This window comes from Oncorhynchus mykiss, chromosome 12 (genome assembly GCF_057628025.1).
Source record: "Oncorhynchus mykiss isolate SJ-2025 chromosome 12, ASM5762802v1, whole genome shotgun sequence".
In the NCBI taxonomy this organism is placed as follows: domain Eukaryota; kingdom Metazoa; phylum Chordata; class Actinopteri; order Salmoniformes; family Salmonidae; genus Oncorhynchus; species Oncorhynchus mykiss.
In genome coordinates this window covers 32,889,490-32,904,978 of record NC_143033.1, presented here as the reverse complement: position 1 = coordinate 32,904,978, position 15,489 = coordinate 32,889,490, and the positions used below count along the sequence as shown (strand labels likewise).

At 43.0% G+C, this 15,489-nt stretch overlaps 1 protein-coding gene across 1 annotated transcript in view; it reads left to right on the top strand.

Moving 5' to 3' along the window:
- uvrag (UV radiation resistance associated gene) overlaps nucleotides 1-15,489 on the top strand; it is a 153,905-nt gene that overhangs the window by 130,038 nt on the left and 8,378 nt on the right. The window contains exon 14 of the mRNA XM_021623519.3: nucleotides 3,951-4,042. Within this exon, the coding sequence (XP_021479194.3) occupies nucleotides 3,951-4,042 (92 nt within the window). The remainder of the gene's footprint in view (nucleotides 1-3,950; nucleotides 4,043-15,489) is intronic.

Sequence of the window (15,489 nt, the reverse complement as noted above, 5' to 3'; positions counted from 1 at the left end):
TCTAAATATTTTATATTTGAGATTCTTCAAAATAGCCACCCTTTGCCTTGATGACAGCTTTGCACACCCTTGGCATTTTCTTTTTACTGAGGAGTGGCTTCCGTCTGGCCACCATAAAGGCCTGATTGGTGGAGTGCTGCAGAGACGGTTGTCTTTCTGGAAGGTTCTCCCATCTCCACAGAGGATGCTTCAAGATTGCTTCAAGAACCTTCAAGATGGCCACCATTGTTCCTGTACCCAAGAAGGCAAAGATAACTGAACTAAATGACTACCGCTCCGTAGCACTCACTTTTGTCATCATGAAGTGCTTTGAGAGACTAGTCAAGGATGATATCACCTCCACCTTACCGGCCACCCTAGACCCACTTCAGTTTGCATACCACCCCAACAGGTCCCCAGACGATGCAATCGCCATCACACTGCCTTATCCCATCTGGACAAGAGGAATACCTATGTTAGAATGTTGTTCATTGAGGACAGCTCAGCATTCAACACCATAGTACCCTCCAAGCTCCTCATCAAGCTGAAGACCCTGGGTCTCAACCCTGCCCTGTGCAATTGCGTCCTGGACTTTCTGACGGGCTGCCCCCAGGTGGTGAAGGTAGGAAACATCTCCAGTTCGCTGACCCTCAACACTGGGGCCCCACAAGGATGCATGCTCAGCCCCCTCCTGTACTCCCTGTTCACTCACGACTGCGTGGCTATGCACGCCTCCAACTCAATCATCAAGTTTGCAGACGACACAGCAGTAGTGGGCTTGATTGCCAACAACGACGGGACCGTTTGCAGGGAGGAGGTGAGAGCACTCGGAGTGTGGTGTCAGGAAAACAACCTCTAACTCAACGTCAACAAAACAAAGGAGATGATCATGGACTTCAGGAAACAGCAGAGGAAGCAACCCCCCATCCACATCGAATGGACAGCAGTGGAGAAGGTGTAAAGTTTTAAGTTTCTCGGCGAACACATCACAGACCAAGTGAAATAGTCTACCCACACAGACAGTGTGGTGAAGAAGGCGTAACACCGGAGGCTGAAAAATTTGGCTTGTCACCCAAAACCCTGACAAACTTTTACAGATGCACAATCGAGAGCATCCTGTCGGGCTGTATCACTGCCTGTTGCGGCAACTGCACCACCCTCAACCGCAAGGCTCTCCAGAGGGTGGTGCTGTCTGCACAACGCATCACCGTTGTGCAAACTACCTGCCCTCCATGACACCTACAGCACCCAATGTCACAGGAAGACCAAAAATATCATCAACAACAATAACCACCAGAGCCACTGCCTGTTCACATCGCTACCATCCAGAAGGCGAGGTCAGTACAGGTGCATCAAAGCTTGGACCGATAGACTGTTAAACAGCTTCTTTCTCAAGGCCATCAGACTGCTAAACAGCAATCACTTACTCAGAGAGGCTGCTGCCTACATTGAGACTCAATCACTTGCCACTTTAATAAATGGATCACTAGTCACTTTAAATAATGCCACTTTAATAATGTTACATATCTTACATTACCCATATCATATGTATATACTGTATTTTATACCATCTACTGCACCTTGCCTATGCCGCTCGGCCATCACTCATCCATATATTTATATGTACATATTCTCATTCACCCCTTTAGATTTGTGTGTATTATGTAGTTGTTGGGGAATTGTTAGATTACTTGTTAGATATTACTTCACTGTTGGAACTACAAGCACAAGCATTTCGCTACACTCGCATTAACATCTGCTAACCATGTGTATGTGACCAATAACATTTGATTTGATTTGATGAGGAACTCTGGAGATCTGTCATAGTGACCATCAGGTTGTTGGTCACCTCCCTGAACAAGGCCTTTCTCCCCAGATTGCTCAGTTTGGCTGGGTGGCCAGCTCTAGGAAGTTCCAAACGTATTCCATTTAAGAATGATGGAGGCCACTGTGTTCTTGGGGACCTTCAATGTTGCAGAAATGTTTTGGTACCCTTCCCCAGATCTGTGCCTCAACACAATCCTGTCTCGGACCTCTATGGACAATTCCTTCGACCTCATGGCTTTGTTTTTGCTCTGACGTGCACTGTCAGCTGTGGGACCTTGTATAGACGAGTGTGCCTTTCCAAATGTCCAATCAATTTCATTTACCACAGGGGGACTCCAATCAAATTGTCGAAACATCTCAAGGTTGATCAATGGAAACAGGATGCACCTGAGCTCAATTTCGAGTGTCATAACAAAGGGTCTGAATACTTTTGTAAATAACAGATTTTTTTTTTTTAAATGTCTGAAAACCTGATTTTGCTTTGTCATTATGGGGTATTGTGTGTAGATTGATGAGGGGTGAGAAAATACAATTGAATACATTTTTTAATCAAATGTATTTATATAGCCCTTCGTACATCAGCTGATATCTCAAAGTGCTGTACAGAAACCCAGCCTAAAACCCCAAACAGCAAGCAATGCAGGTGTAGAAGCACGGTGGCTAGGAAAAACTCCCTAGAAAGACCAAAACCTAGGAAGAAACCTAGAGAGGAAACAGGCTATGTGGGGTGGCCAGTCCTCTTCTGGCTGTGCCGGGTGGAGATTATAACAGAACATGGCCAAGATGTTCAAATGTTCATAAATGACCAGCATGGTCGAATAATAATAAGGCAGAACAGTTGAAACTGGAGCAGCAGCACGGTTAGGTGGACTGGGGACAGCAAGGAGTCATCATGTCAGGTAGTCCTGGGGCATGGTCCTAGGGCTCAGGTCAGTTGAAACTGGAGCAGCAGCACGGCCAGGTGGACTGGGGACAGCAAGGAATCATCATGTCAGGTAGTCCTGGGGCATGGTCGTAGGGCTCAGGTCCTCCGAGAGAGAGAAAGAAAGAGAGAAGGAGAGAATTAGAGAACGCACACTTGGATTCACACAGGACACCGAATAGGACAGGAGAAGTACTCCAGATATAACAAACTGACCCTAGCCCCCCCGACACATAAACTACTGCAGCATAAATACTGGATGCTGAGACAGGAGGGGTCAGGAATGTAATGTAACAGAATGTGGAAAAGTCAAGGGGTGTGAATACTTTCCGAATGCACTGTAGAATGGCCAGTTTAATCCAGGTTAAAGCTATCATCCCTTGTTGATTTCTCTTGTTAAATCCACTTCAATCGGTGTAGATAAAGGGAGGAGACAAATGAGACATGGATTTTGTATGTGTGCCATTCAGAGGGTGAATGGGCAAGACAAAATATTTAGGTGCCTTTTGAATGGGGTATGGTAACAGGTGCACTGGCTTGTGTCAAGAACTGAAACGCTGCTTGGTTTTTCACGCTCAACAGTTTCCTGTGTGTATCAAGAATGGTCTACCACCCAAAGGACATCCAGCCAACTTGACACAACTGTGGGAAGCATTGGAGTCCACATGTGCCAGCATCCCTGTGGAACGCTTTGGCTCACTTTCCTGTCGGTCATAACTTGAGGTTGATTTTATGACTGATGGATGGAGGACTGGAGAGAGGGATTGTCATCAATCCAATGGGGATCTAGGTCACTTAGAGAGGGGGAAATGGATAGAGGGAGAGATTGCTATGTGCGGTTTTACCCCATCTCTATTCCAGATGTTCGGCATTCTGACTTTTCTAATCGCCGCCCACGTCTCGTCTCCCTCTCCACACACCTTTCACATGAGCACAGATGTCTGTTACAATGGGCACCCGGTCCTCCTGCCATGCTATGTTGGGGTGGATATTAGCCCAAAGAGAGAAGTTATAATGCTTCAGATATGAAAAAATGGCAGGTTGCTTCGGTCTCCCTGTAGGGTAGTAATTATCTGCCTTGTCCAGAGACATCAGAATCAGAACTAGAGAATCATGAGAATGTGTGAATTAAACTGATAGTGTAGGTTATGGTACGGTACAATATGAAATGTTACAGAAAGCTCTGGTCATTGCTAATGTATGCTTTCTTTTTCCTTCCCAGTTGAGATACCAGCATGGCCTGTCCACTCCAGACCTGCGCCAGACCCTGCCCAACCTCAAGAACTTCTTGGAGCACGGCCTTCTGGTCCGATGGTGAGTACCTGTACTAGTCCACTCTCACTCTCCCAATGTCTTAGTACTATTAAGCTACCCCACCTAGCATTTTTGCCCCCACTATCTCTACTCTATATCTTTTTCACTGCAGAGTCCGGTTGCACCAGTTGGTTGTTAGTGGGTCAGTTACAACCCACTAACGACAAACTGGTGTAACCGGACTACGCCCAACGTAAAATGTGCTCTATGCCGGACCAAAAATGTATACCTATTGCACCGCCTGGGCGTAAACCCTTCAATGAGCTACAACTGTGTGCAGTGTGTTAAATTGGGACTAGCATGATACCCATAGAACATTATATAAATCTATATTTTCAAAAGGATGTGAGTCTCGTGTTCGTATTTCACAGCCTCCGCAGGCTTCAAAAGCAAAATACACTTGATTGATGCTACATTATAGCATGTTTCTGATCAGTAATAGATGAGCAAATGAATAGATGAGCTGCTACCACTTATTTGCACAGCCAGAGATCAAATAACCTATAGCCTAATTGACATAACCGTAAAAACAAATAACCGTTTTTGGAATGAACAGTTGACTGAAGACAGGACGGCTGGGCATTCGTGCAGTTGAGTCCGTTTCTGGGTTAAGATGGACTCTTAACAACATAATGAAGCTTTGTTTCTCCTTGCTTAAACAAGCACGGTGTTGTTGAAAAGGGCACTATCAATAGAATGTCACAAGACGGTGCAGAGCGTTCAATTTGGATGCTGGGGGGCAAGGAGACCCCCAGCTCTGCTAAACCATTGACAACTACATGCCATTTGTAAGGGATTGTTAAATAAATGTGAACTATTTGTTTGTAATATCATCACTTCTTGAAGAGCATAGTCCGAACTACACATTTACAATTATTCCACATTATCATTATTATTATTCCACACTATCATCAGAGTTATATAGAAAGTAACTGCATGCTTTTCATGATCAGTGAACATCAATTGATCATGTCATTTCAGATACGTGAAGGTCACCTATCCATTTGGCATGTAGCTAAATAGCTAGCTAGCTAAGCAAAAAAAGGTGTCATTTAACTTGCTTCATCAGAGGTTAGGCTTTTGGAAAGAGCTTGACATCAGCAAGTCCTCTTCCTGGTAGAGTTGTCTGACTACTGTCACTATAGATGGCAAGCAAATAAAACACTATTTGGATAATATAGCCATCTAGTTTATTCCCTGAAATGTAGCTTGTTAACTAGCCATATTGACCTGATCTGTTGTTAAGCTAGCTAGACTTGTCTGTTAGCAACAATTGTGATAAAAAACAATGTTGAAAAGGGGATGTTAGGTAACTTCGCTAGGTAGGCCTATATTGGTTGGAGAAAATAGTACATTAGGTTTACTTACCACTGTATGTTTAGCCAACTGTACAAAGACATTTTCAACAGGTAGCTTGCAAAGTAAACATTATCAGGTAAAGGCAAAGGATCTACAAAGGATGGGAAATTAACCTAAGCCACTTATTTTATATTGATAAAATATCTAATGGTGGTCAATATTGAGAGGTGTATTGTGAGGCTATCCTCATGTTTCTGAAATTATATGATCAATTGATGTTTACTGATGACCGTAAACAGTTACTGATCGGCAGACTCAACATCCTTAGTTTCTCTAATGACTGCCTCACCTGGTTCACTAACTACTTCTCAGATAGAGTTCCGTGTGTCACATCTGCTGTGAGGACCTATGGGAGTCTCTATTGGGGTGCCACAGGGTTCAATTCTAGGGCCGACTCCTTTCTCTGTATATACAGTGCCTTGCGAAAGTATTCGGCCCCCTTGAACTTTGCGACCTTTTGCCACATTTCAGGCTTCAAACATAACGATATAAAACTGTATTTTTTTGTGAAGAATCAACAGCAAGTGGGACACAATCATGAAGTGGAACAACATTTATTGGATATTTCAAACTTTTTTAACAAATCAAAAACTGAAAAATTGGGCGTGCAAAATTATTCAGCCCCTTTACTTTCAGTGCAGCAAACTCCCTCCAGAAGTTCAGTGAGGATCTCTGAATGATCCAATGTTGACCTAAATGACTAATGATGATAAATACAATCCACCTGTGTGTAATCAAGTCTCCGTATAAATGCACCTACACTGTGATAGTCTCAGAGGTCCGTTAAAAGCGCAGAGAGCATCATGAAGAACAAGGAACACACCAGGCAGGTCCGAGATACTGTTGTGAAGAAGTTTAAAGCCGGATTTGGATACAAAAAGATTTCCCAAGCTTTAAACATCCCAAGGAGCACTGTGCAAGCGAAAATATTGAAATGGAAGGAGTATCAGACCACTGCAAATCTACCAAGACCTGGCCGTCCCTCTAAACTTTCAGCTCATACAAGGAGAAGACTGATCAGAGATGCAGCCAAGAGGCCCATGATCACTCTGGATGAACTGCAGAGATCTACAGCTGAGGTGGGAGACTCTGTCCATAGGACAACAATCAGTCGTATATTGCACAAATCTGGCCTTTATGGAAGAGTGGCAAGAAGAAAGACATTTCTTAAAGATATCCATAAAAAGTGTCATTTAAAGTTTGCCACAAGCCACCTGGGAGACACACCAAACATGTGGAAGAAGGTGCTCTGGTCAGATGAAACCAAAATTGAACTTTTTGGCAACAATGCAAAACGTTATGTTTGGCGTAAAAGCAACACAGCTGAACACACCATCCCCACTGTCAAACATGGTGGTGGCAGCATCATGGTTTGGGCCTGCTTTTCTTCAGCAGGGACAGGGAAGATGGTTAAAAATTGATGGGGAGATGGATGGAGCCAAATACAGGACCATTCTGGAAGAAAACCTGATGGAGACTGCAAAAGACCTGAGACTGGGACGGAGATTTGTCTTCCAACAAGACAATGATCCAAAACATAAAGCCAAATCTACAATGGAATGGTTCAAAAATAAACATATCCGGGTGTTAGAATGGCCAAGTCAAAGTCCAGACCTGAATCCAATCGAGAATCTGTGGAAAGAACTGAAAACTGCTGTTCACAAATGCTCTCCATCCAACCTCACTGAGCTCGAGCTGTTTTGCAAGGAGGAATGGGAAAAAATTTCAGTCTCTCGATGTGCAAAACTGATAGAGACATACCCCAAGTGACTTACAGCTGTAATCGCAGCAAAAGGTGGCGCTATAAAGTATTAACTTAAGGGGGCTGAATAATTTTGCACGCCCAATTTTTCAGTTTTTGATTTGTTAAAAAAGTTTGAAATATCCAATAAATGTCGTTCTACTTCATGATTGTGTCCCACTTGTTGTTGATTCTTCACAAAAAAATACAGTTTTATATCTTTATGTTTGAAGCCTGAAATGTGGCAAAAGGTCGCAAAGTTCAAGGGGGCCGAATACTTTCGCAAGGCACTGTATCAATGATGTCGCTCTTGCTGCGGATGATTCCCTGATCCACCTCTACACAGACGACACCATTCTGTATACATCTGGCCCTTCTTTGGACACTGTGTTAACAAACCTCCAAACAAGCTTCAAAGCCATGCAACACTCCTTCCGTGGCCTCCAACTGCTCTTAGATGCTAGTAAAACGAAATGCATGCTCTTCAACCTAATCGCTGCCCACGCCCGCCCGCCTGACTAGCATCACTACACTGGACGGTTCTGACTTAGATTATGTGGACAACTATAAATACCTAGGTGTCTGTCTAGACTGCAAACTCTCCTTCCAGACTCACATTAAGCATCTCCAATCCAGAGTTAAATCTAGAATCAGCTTCCTATTTCGCAGCAAAGCCTCCTTCACTCATGCTGCCAAATCTGACTATCCTACCGATTCTTGACTTCGGCGATGTCATTTACAAAATACACTCTACTCAGCAAATTGGATGCAGTCTATCACAGTGCCATCCGTTTTGTCACCAAAACCCCATATACTACCCACCACTGCGACCTGTTTACTCTCGTTGGCTGGTCCTCGCTTCATATTTGTTGCCAAACCCACTGGCTCCAGGTCATCTATAAGTCTTTGCTAGGTAAAGCGCTGCCTTATCTCAGCTCACTGGTCACCATAGCAACACCCACCCGTAGCACAAAGCTCCAGCAGGTATATTTCACTGGTCAACCCTAAAGCCAAGACCTACGTTGGCTGCCTTTCCTTCCAGTTCTCTGCTGCCAATGACTGGAATGAATTGCAAAAGTCACTGAAGTTGGAGACTTATATTTCCCTCACTAACTTTAAGCCTCAGCTGTCAGAGCAGCTTACCGATCGCTGCAGCTGTACACAGCCCATCTGTAAATTGCCCGTCCAACCAACTACCTACCTCATCCCCATATTTGTTTTGGTTTTCTGGTCTTTTGCACACCAGTATTTCTACTTGCACATCCTCATCAGCATATATATCACTCCAGTGTAAATTGCTAAATTGTAATTACTTCGCCACTATTGGCCTATTTATTGCCTTACCTCCTTACTTAATTTGCACAGATGTTTCAATTATGTTATTGACTGTACGTTTGTTTATCCCATTTTTTATATCTGTGTCGTTGTTTTTGTCGCACTGCTTTGCTTTATCTTGACCAGGTCGCAGTTGTAAATGAGAACTTGTTCTCAACGGACCTTCCTGGTTTAATAAAGGTGAAATAAAAAAATTATAAAGCTTACAGTTACTTGCTGTATAACTCTGATAGAGGTAAATGTGTGCAATTGTTTTGCATGGAAAAATCTGAAATTTGTAGTTCCGACTATGCTCTTCAAGAGGTGATGGTATTACAACCAAATAGTTAACATTATTTAACAATTGCTTGAAAATGGTACACAGTTGTCAATGGTTTTAGCAGAGCTAGTAATCTCCTTGCCCCCAGCAGGCAAATCGAGCACTCTGCACCTTATTGTGACGTTTTATTGATAATGACTTATAGAATGGCTTGGTATCTCTAACCCTGGCAACACTCTCAATGGCTGCCTGATATTGAGGCAATAATTTACATGGTAATGTTGAATGTTCATTCAAAAGATCAAATCAAATGTTATTTGGCACATGCTTCGTAAACAACAGGTTTCGACTAACAGTGAAATGCTTACTTATGGGCCCTTCTCAAAAATGAAAAAGAATATACACTACCATTCAAAAGTTTGGGGTCACTTAGAAATGATCTTGTTTTTGAAAGAAAAGCATTTTTTTTGTCCATTAAAGTAACATAAAATTGATCAGAAATACAGTGTAGACTTTGTTAATGTTGTAAATGTCTATTGTAGCTGGAAATGGCAGATTTTTTATGGAATATCTACATAGGCGTACAGAGGACCATTATTAGCAACCATCACTCCTGTGTTCCAATGGCACATTGTGTTAGCTAATCGAAGTTTATCATTTTAAAAGGCTAATTTATCATTAGAAAACCCCTTTGCAATTATGTTAGCACAGCTGAAAACTGTTGAATTGATTAAATAAGCAATACAACTGGCCTTCTTTGGACTAGTTGAGTATCTGGAGCATCAGCATTTGTGGGTTCATTTACAGGCTCAAAATGGCCAGAAACAAAGACCTTTCTTCTGAAACTCGTCAGTCTATTCTTGTTCTGAGAAATGAAGTCTATTTAAATGCAAGAAATTGCCAAGAAACTGAAGATCTTGTACAACGATGTGTACTACTCCCTTCATAGAACAGTGCAAACTGGCTCTAACCAGACTAGAAAGAGAAGTGGGAGGCCCCGGTGCATAACTGAGCAAGAGGACGAGTACGTTAGAGTGTCTAGTTTGAGAAACAGACCCCTCACAAGTCCTCAACTGGCAGCTTCATTAAATAGTACCCACACAACACCAGTCTCAACGTCGACAGTGAAGAGGCGACTCTGGGATGCTGGACTTCTTGGCAGAGTTCCTCTGTCCAGTGTCTGTGTTCTTTTGCCCATCTTCATTTTTTTTTATTGGCCAGTCTGGGATATGGCTTTTTCTTTGCAACTCTGCCTAGAAGGCCAGCATCCTGGAGTCGCCTCTTCACTGTCGATAAGTATTCAACTCCTTTGTTGTGGCAAGCCTAAGTTCAGTAGTAAAAATCTAATTTTATTTTTCACATGTGCAGAATATAACAGGTGTTACCGTGAAAGCCTTTAACCAACAATGCAGTTTTAAGAAAATATTTACTAAATAAACTAAAGTAAAAAAAAACACACAAAAAACACAATAAAATAACAATGACGAGGCTATATACATGGGGTACCAGTACTGAGTCAATGTGCCAGGGTACAGGTTAGTCAAGATAATTGAGGTAATATGTACATGTAGGTAAGGGTCAAGTGACTATCCGTAGATAATAAACAGCTGGTAGCAGCGTAATTGTTTAAATGTTTTTATTGAATCAAAAATGCACATTTTCCGGGTAACCATTTGATTAATTGTTCAGCAGTGTTATGGCTTGGGGATAGAAGCTGTTAAGCCTTTGGAACTTGAAGCTCTCGACCCACTCCACTACATCCCTGCCGATGTGAATGGAGGCGTGTTTGGCCCCCCATTTCCTGTAGTCCACGATCATCTCTTTTGTCTTACTCACTTTGAGGGAGGGGTTGTTGACTTGGCAACACACTGCCAGGTCTCTGACCTCTATATAGGCTGTCCATTGTCAGTAATCAGGCCTACCACCATTGTGTCATCGGCAAACTTAATGATGGTGTTGGAGTCGGGCGCGGCCACTCAGTCGTTGGTGAACAGGGAGTACAGGAGGGGACTAAGCACGCACCCCTGAGGGCACCCCATGTTGAGGATCAACGTGGCAGATGTGTTGTTGCCTACGCTTACCACCTGGGGGCAGCTGTTCAGGAAGTCCAGGATCCAGTTAATGATGACTGTGGGCACTATGGTGTTGAATGCTGAGCTACAGTCAATGAAAGCATTCTCAAAGAGGTCTTCCTTTTGTCCAGGTGGGAACGGCACTGTGGAGTGCAAATGAGATTGTGTCATCTGTGGATCTGTTGGGGTGGGATGCGAATTGGAGTGGGTCTAGGGATTCCGGGATGATGGTGTTGATGTGAGCGATGACCAGCCTTTCAAAACACTTCATGGCTACAGACGTGAGTGCTATGGGGCGGTAGTCATTTAGGCAGGTTACTTTGGCGTTCTTGGACACAGGGACTATGGTGTTCTGCTTGAAACATGTAGGTATTACAGACTCGGTCAGGGAGAGGTTGAAAATGTCAGTGAAGACACTTGCCAGTTGGTCAGTGCATGCTTTGAGAACATGTCCTGGTAATCCATCTGTGTATGTTGACATGTTTAAAGGTTTTATTCACATCGGCTACAGTGAGCTTGAACACAAAGTCATCCAGGACAGCTGTTGATCTCATGCATAGTTCAGCGTTCTAGCCTCGAATCGCACATAGAAGGTATTTAGCTTGTCTGGTAAACTTGCGTTGCTGGACATCTCGCGGCTAGCTTTCCCTTTGTAATCCGTGATAGTTTGCAAGCCCTGCCAGATCTGACAACGTCAGAGCCGGTGTGGTAGGATTCGATCTTAGCCCTGTATTGATACTTTGCCTGTTTGATGGTTTGTTGGGGGGCGTAGTGGGATTTCTTATAAGCATCCGGATTAGTTTCCCACACATTGAAAGTGGCAGCTCTTGCCTTTATGTTAGTGAGGATGTTGCCTGTAATCCATGGCTTGTGGTTGGGATATGTATAATTGGTCACTGTCAATGCAGTTGTTAATGAAGCCAGTGACTGATGTGTTAATCTCCTTAATGCCATCAGATGAATCCTGGAACATATTCCAGTCTGTGTTAGAGAAACACTTCCTGTAGCCTAGCACCCGCTTCATCGGGGTACGTTCGTATTGAGGGCATCGCTGGCACTTCCTGTTTGAGTTTTTGCTTGTAAGCAGGAATCAGGAGCTTAGAGTTATGTTCAGATTTGCCAAATGGAGGGTGAGGGAGAGCTTTCTATGTGTCTCCGTGTGTGGAATAAAAGTGATCTAGAGTTTTTTTCACCTCTTGTTGTTCAGGTGACATTAACGTCACCAGCCACTAGGAAAGCCACCTCTGGATGACCATTTTCTTGTTTGCTTATGGCCAAATACAGCTCACTGAGTGCAGTCTCTTATTGTCAGCATCGGTTTGTGGTGGTAAAAAGACAGCTACAAAAAATACAGACAAACTCTCTTGGTAAATAGTGTGGTCTTCAGCTCATAATGAGGTATTCTAACTCAGGTGAACAGAATCTTGAGACTTAACATTTGAGATTGTGCACCAGGTGATTTTAACAGAGACAGCCTCTCATCTGAGCTTCCCCGACGCAGTCGTTCTGTCCTGCCAATGTATAGAAAAACTAGCCAATTTTGGACACACCTACTCATTCAAGGGTTTTTCTTTAATTTACTATTTTCTACATTGTATAATAATAGTGAAGACACCAAAACTATGAAATAACACACATGTAGTAACCAAAAAAGTGTTAAACAAATCAAAATATATTTGAGATTCTTCAAAGTAGCCACCCTTTGCCTTGATGACAGCTTTGCACACGCTTGGCATTCTCTCAACCAGCTTCATGAGGTAGTCACCTGGAATGCATTTCAATTAACAGGTGTATCTTGTTAAAAGTTAATTTGTGGAATTTATTTCCTTCTTCATGTGTTTGAGCCAATCAGTTGTGTTGTGACAAGGTAGGTGTGGTATACAGAAGATAGCCAAGTCCATATTATGTCAAGAACAGCTCAAATAAGCAAAGAGAAATGACAGTTCATCATTACTTTAAGACATGAAGGTCAGTCAATACGGAACATTTCGCAAATTTTGTAGGTTTCTTCGAGTGCAGTCGCAAAAACCATCAAGCGCTATGATGTAACTGGCTCTCATCAGGACCGCCACAGGAAAAGAACAGGAAAAGAAGACACAGAGTTACCTCTGCCGCAGAGGATATGTTCATTAGAGTTACCAGCCTCAGAAATTGCAGCCCAAATAAATGCTTCACAGATTTCAAGTAACAGACACATCTCAACATCAACTATTCAGAGGAGACTGCGTGAATCAGGCTTTCATGGTCGAATTGCTGTAAAGAAACCACTACTAAAGGACACCGATAATAAGAAGAGACTTGCTTGGGCCAAGAAACACAAGTAATGGACATTAGATCGGTGGAAATGTGTCCTTTGGTCTGATGAGTCCAAATTTGAGATTTTTTGGTTCCAACCGCCATGAGACGCAGAGTAGGTGAACGGATGATCTCTGCATGTGGGGGTTCTTTGCTGGTGACGCTGTCTGTGATTTATTTTGAATTCAAGGCTAACTTAAGCAGCATGGCTACTACAGAATTCTGCAGCGATACGCCATCCCACAAGACAATGACCCAAAACACACCTTCAGGCTGTGTAAGGGCTATTTGACCAAGAAGGAGAGTGATGGAGTCCTGCATCAGATGACCTGGCCTCCACAATCACCCGACCTCAACCCAATTGAGATGCTTTGGGATGAGTTGGAGTGCAGAGTGAAGGAAAAGCAGCCAACAAGTGCTCAGCGTATGTGGGAACCCCTTCAACACTGTTGGAAAAGCATTCCAGGTGAAGCTGGTTGAGAGTATGCCAAGAGTGTTCAAAGCTGCCATCAAGGCAAAGGGTGGCTACTTTAAAGAATATAAAATATAAATACATTTTGATTTGTTTAGCACTTTTTTGGTTACTACATGATTCCATATGTGTTATTTCAAAGTTTTGATGTCTTCACTATTATTCTACAATGTATAAAATAGTTAAACTAAAGAATAACCCTTGAATGAGTAGGTGTGTCCACACTTTTGACTGGTATTGTATATACTGAACAAAAATATAAATGTAACATGTAGAGTGTTGTTCCCATGTTTCATGAGCTGGAAGAAAAGATCCCAGAAATGTTCTGTATGCACAAAAAAAGCTTATTTCTCTCAAATATTTTGTGTACCAATTTGCTTATATCCCTGTTAATGAGCATTTCTCCTTTGCCAAGATAAGCCACACCTGTAAGGTGGGTGGATTATCATGAAGCTAATTTAAACAGCATGGTCATTACACAGGTGAACCTTGTCACATCGCGCACCAGCGACTCCTGTGGCGGGCCAGGCGCAGTGCACCTCCGACACATTGGTGCGTCTGGCTTCCAGGTTGGATGCGCGCTGTGTTAAGAAGCAGTGCGGCTTGGTTGGGTTGTGTTTCGGAGGACACATGACTTTCGACCTACGGAGTTGTAGCGATGAGACAAGATAGTAACTACTAATAATTGGATACTACGAAATTGGGGAGAAAAAATCTATAAATAAATAAAATAAAAATTCTAAATAAATAAGGGTAAAAAAAATCAATAAATCCAACATCGTTTTGAAAATTTGGCTCTTCAAGGATGAATCCCGGTTTTCACTGTACCAGGCAGATGGCAGACAGCTTATATGACGTTGTGTGTGAGCGGTTTGCTGATGTCAACGTTGTGAACAGAGTGCCCCATGGTGGTGGTGGGGTTATGGTATGGACAGGCACAGACAACAAACACAATGGCACTTTGAATGCACAGAGATACCGTGACGAGATCCTGAGGCCCGTTGTCGTGCCATTCATTCACTGCCATCACCTCATGTTTCAGCATGATAATGCACAGCCCCATTTTGCTGATCTGTACACAATTCCTGTAAGCTGAAAATGTCCCAGTTGGCCTGCATATTCACCAGACATGTCACCCATTGAGCTTTGGATCAACGTGTACGACAGTGTGTTCCAGTTCCCGCCAACATCCAGCAACTTTGCACAGTCATTGAAGAGGAGTGGGACAACATTGCACAGGCCATAATCAACAGCCTTTTCAACTTTATGTGAAGATGTGTCGCGCTGCATGAGGCAAATGGTGGCTGAAATAGCCGCATCACCTAATTTGAAGGGGTGTCCACATACTTCTGTATATATAGTGTATCTGTGACCAACGGATGCATATCTGTATTCCCAGTCATGTGAAACCCATAGATTAGGGACTAATACAAGACTGATTTCCTTATATGAACTGTAACTCAGTAAAATATTTTAAATTGTTGCATGTTGCATTTATATTGTTGTTGAGGGAATTTACCATGTCCTTGTTCAGCCAGACTCTGAGAAACATACAGTGCATTCAGAAAGTATTCAGATCACGTTGATTGAATAGTCTGGGCGAATGGTGCTCATCCAGCTTATTCTTCAGTGATTGCGCGTTCGCCAGCAGAACGGAGGGTATAGGCGATTTATCCATTCTGCGTCGTAGTCTCTTCAGGTATCCCGCACGCCAGCCTCTATAGTGGTCTCTCCTTCGAGTGAAGTAGAAGTCTTTGTCCAATTGGAGATTAGCTGTTCTGATGTCGAGAAGCTCTTTTCGGTTTTAGGAAACAATACCAGACAACAAGGCCACAGGGGACGAAATAAGGCTTCCACTGTGTTGACTCAGGAGTTTGAGAACCTTGCTGAGAACCGTGAAAGTTCTGTGTCCGT